Below are 4,103 nucleotides of genomic sequence, written 5' to 3' on the forward strand. Positions count from 1 at the left end.
AAAGATCCAGTTGGAGGATGGACAGTGAAGCCTGGGCAGAGTTCCGCACCCTTTAGAAGAGGAGTCTTGGATGGTACAGCCCACTTGGAGGTGTGTGGGAGAGAGAGGGGAAGAACCATAAATGCTGAGTTCAAACAGCTAATATTAAGAAATAGAACATGGAAACTGCATCCTCCTTAAATTTTAGTCCCTATTCTGCTCGTGTTCTCATGAGTACTTGAGTCATGAGAACATTTTGTGCATCAGTTTACCAAATTAAAATAAGGAGAGTGAAGCAAATGTGAAATCCTTTTTGGCTCTAGTAATTCAGTGATTTTGATTCAGTATACCTGGTATGACCAAGAAGTAAAGAGATGGCCAATTTTTATATCAAAATGTTTTCAAATGCATCAGACTGATTCCTTTTTATACATTATACAAATATTCTGTGGTATCTTTCATATCTGGCTGCCATTGCTAGAAACAGTTCTGGTTGCATTCTTTTGAGACTTAGATATACCTGTACTTTGAACCTCTTAGTCACTTTTCATACTTGGTACTGGTTGGTCTGTGTAGCAGTATATAAATCCAAAATGGTGCAATCTGGCCAAATAACTTATTCTCCAGACTGCGGTACTGAGGACTTTTGGCTTCCTCATAAACTCAAGTCTGCCCTCACTTTAATTAAATATGTTTATAAAACATTGCCACTCACTACCTTTTCATACATCTTCCAAAGACAGACTCCAGAGTCCTGTAGTTTTAAGTGATGGCAGCATCCTTAGAATGTTAAATGTATAATATGTGAGGAGCTTGTTTAAAAATCGGCCATATTACACTATAACATTCATAGAGTGTATGAGTGCCTGAACCCGGGCTTGGTCAGAAGGCCTGAGTTCATAGCCCAGCTCCAACAAATGGCCAGGACTGCTCTTTTCACCCTTATGGGTTGTGCAGGGCAGAACCATGTGCAGTGGCCCCGTGTGAGACCTTGGGTCATTTACTTCATTGAGCTTCACGTTCCTTACTTGTAGAATGGGATCAGTAATTTCTGCTCCTCACAATTACTGTGAGCATTAAATAAGAAAGTACCTAACGAAAAAGACAGATTAATTGGGCTCCATCAAAATTTAAAACTTTGGTGCTTCAAAGGATTCTATCAAGGAAGTGAAAAGACAGCCTACAGAATTAGAGAAAAAAGTTTTTTGCAATTCATTTATCTGATGAGGAACTGGTATCCAGAATATATAGGCAACTCCTACAACTCAATAATAAAAAGACATCTAGCTCAATTTAAAAATGGGCACTGGATTTAAATAGCCATTTCTTGGGACTTCTCTGGTGGCGCAGTGGTTAAGAATCCACCTGCCCGTGCAGGGGACACAGGTTCGAGCCCTGGTCCGGGAAGATCCCACATGCCGCGGAGCAACAAAGCCCGTGTGCCACAACTACTGAGCCTGTGCTCTAGAGCCATGAGCCACAACTCTTGAGCCCACATGCCACAACTACTGAAGCCTGCACGCCTAGAGCCCCTGCTCTGCAACAAGAGAAGCCACCGCAATGAGAAGCCCATGCACCACAATGAAGAGTAGCCCCTGTTTGCTGCAATTAGAGGAAGCCTGTGCGCAGCAACGAAGATCCAACGCAGCCAAAATAAATATATGTATATTATTTTAAAAAATAGCCATTTCTTCAAAGATATACAGATGTCCAGTAAGTCCATGAAAAGATGCTCAGCAGCATTAGCATCAGAGAAATGCAGATCAAAACCGCTGTGCACGCCCACTAAGACGGCTATAATCAAAAAGATGACAGTAATAAGTGTTGGCGAGATGTGGAGAAATTGGAACCCTCACACACTGTTAGCAGAAATGTAAAATGGTGCAGTCACTTTGGAAAACAGTCTGGCAGTTCCTCACAAAGTTAAATAGAGTTACCATATGGTTGTGCTCTTCCACTTCTAGGTATATCAGCAAGAGAAATGAAAACATATGTTCGCACAGAAACTTGTACGCCAGTGTTTATAACAGCATTATTTATCATAATAGCTAAAAGGTAGAAACAACCCACAGGCCCATCAACTGGTAAATGGATCAATAAAATGTGGATATTACTTTTAGAATCATAATGGAATGTTACTTGGTCATAAAAAGGAAAGACAGCTACAACGCGGATGAAGGTTGAAATTATGCTAAGTGAAGGAAGCCAGTCACAAAAGGCCACATATTATAGTATTTCATTTGTATGAAACGTCCAGAATTTAAAAATCCGTAGAGTCAGAGAGCAGATTAGTGGTTGCCGAAGAATGGGCCTCGGGACTTGGGGGGAAAATGAGGAGTGACCACTTATGCGTAAGGGTTTCTTTCCGAGGTGATGAAGTGTTCTAATCTTGGATTGTGATAACGGTTGCATACTTTGAATGCACTAAAACCAGTGAATTATACACTTTAATGGGTGAATTGTGTGGTAATGTGAATTACTTCTCCATAAAGATGTTTTAAAAAGAAAAGAAAGCAAGCGCACAGCCCCACGGCACATAGCTGGGGCTCTCTGTGCTTCTGCCTCCTCTCATCTCTCTGTCCAGCTCCTGGTGGTAGTGGTGATTTTCTGCTGGTGACAGTGTGCTCGCTGTTTGTAGAAATGAACTTGGTGTAGATGCAACAGTGATTTCTCATGTTCTTATTGCGTCTTAGTTTTCAAAGCCTTAGTCTCTGTGCACCTCATTTAACCCTTTCCTGCAACACGGGTAGCCAGTAAATACTTCATTGGGGGTGGGATGCTAAAGGGCCCCACTGGCCAAGTGCCTCCCTTGCGGGCTTTCTGGGAGAAGATAGTCAAAATGTCAGCCCCTAATGGAGGGGTGAGAGGAAGAGGAGAGCGCTCTGTTGTGCGTTGAAGCAGGTGTTTGACAGATCCACATCCCAACCTGGCTCTGAATTTTTTTAACTTCCCTCTTTATCATAGGATTTTATTTTTCCCCAAAACTTTTTATTTTGAAATTTCTCAAACATACAGAAAAGTTTAAAGAAAAGTAAAATGAATACCGCAATAACTTCCCCTTGGATTCCTCTATTAGCGTCTTGCCACACCTAGTTTATCTCTTGTGCTCTCTTTCCACACACACACTACATACATATTCACACAATGTCTCTTTTCCTGAGCCATTTGAAAGCAAGTTCCATATACAGTGACACCTCCCCACTAAGTTTTTGTTGTTGTTGTTTGTTTGTTTTTTTCGGTACGTGGGCCTCTCACTGTTGTGGCCTCTCCCGTTGCAGAGCACAGGCTCTGGACACGCAGGCTCAGCGGCCACGACCCACGGCCCACGGGCCCAGCCGCTCCGCGGCATGTGGTATCTTCCCGGACCGGGGCACGAGCCCCTGTCCCCTGCATCGGCAGGCGGACTCTCAACCACTGCACCACCAGGGAAGCCCCCGGCTAAGTTTTTATCATGAACCTGCTAGTCATACAGACACTCTTCTGTGTAAGTAGAATAGTGTTATCGTCACAGAACAGTGAACGATAATTCCATAACGCCACCTAAAATCCAGCACATATTCAGAATTTCCCAATAGTCCACAGGATTTTAAAGGCACCCTTTAAGCCACTGTTTGCTTACTCCTTAAGTTTGTAACTTTATACGTAAACAGTTTTTAAAGAATAATTAAGCATCAGTCACTTGGTATATAAACTTGAGCACATCTGTTAAGCTCTCTTGGTGCCCTCATCTCTACATGAGGAGACACAGTTCTTCTGTTAGGCAGGTGCCTCAGCCATCCTGCTGCCCCAGGCCGGCCTCTTCCAGGTGAGGTTATCTTCAGGTATTACCTGAGCATTCTGGTCTGACTGAAGCAGCCCTGATAGCCAATCCACCCTCCAGTGCTTGAGGCTTTGAGGAGGTAGGAATGGGACTGTGGAGCTTATTTTTGATGTTTGGAAAAGCCAAACAGAAATAAAACATTTATACCATGAGATTACATTGACCAACTAAACCATCAAGTTGTTCCCACACCACCATCCCTGCCCCCTGAATTCTGTCGTCTCTGAGTAGAATAGAATACTGAACAGCTTGACCCGTTCCGAAACTCTGCTTGGCAGTTATGTGTGACTTTGAATAATTAAAA

The 4,103-nt window shown here is 43.0% G+C and overlaps 1 protein-coding gene across 1 annotated transcript in view; it reads left to right on the forward strand.

Annotated features, from left to right (window-relative positions):
- The window catches only part of ATG7 (autophagy related 7), a 114,437-nt gene extending 112,473 nt beyond the window's left edge, over positions 1 to 1,964 (forward strand). Inside the window, 1 exon segment of the mRNA XM_007453054.1 lies at positions 1,944 to 1,964. Within this exon segment, the coding sequence (XP_007453116.1) occupies positions 1,944 to 1,964 (21 nt within the window).
- Positions 1,965 to 4,103: the final 2,139 nt, after the last annotated feature.

The sequence above is a fragment of the Lipotes vexillifer genome, unplaced genomic scaffold, assembly GCF_000442215.2.
Source record: "Lipotes vexillifer unplaced genomic scaffold, Lipotes_vexillifer_v1.1 scaffold1272, whole genome shotgun sequence".
Taxonomy (NCBI): domain Eukaryota; kingdom Metazoa; phylum Chordata; class Mammalia; order Artiodactyla; family Lipotidae; genus Lipotes; species Lipotes vexillifer.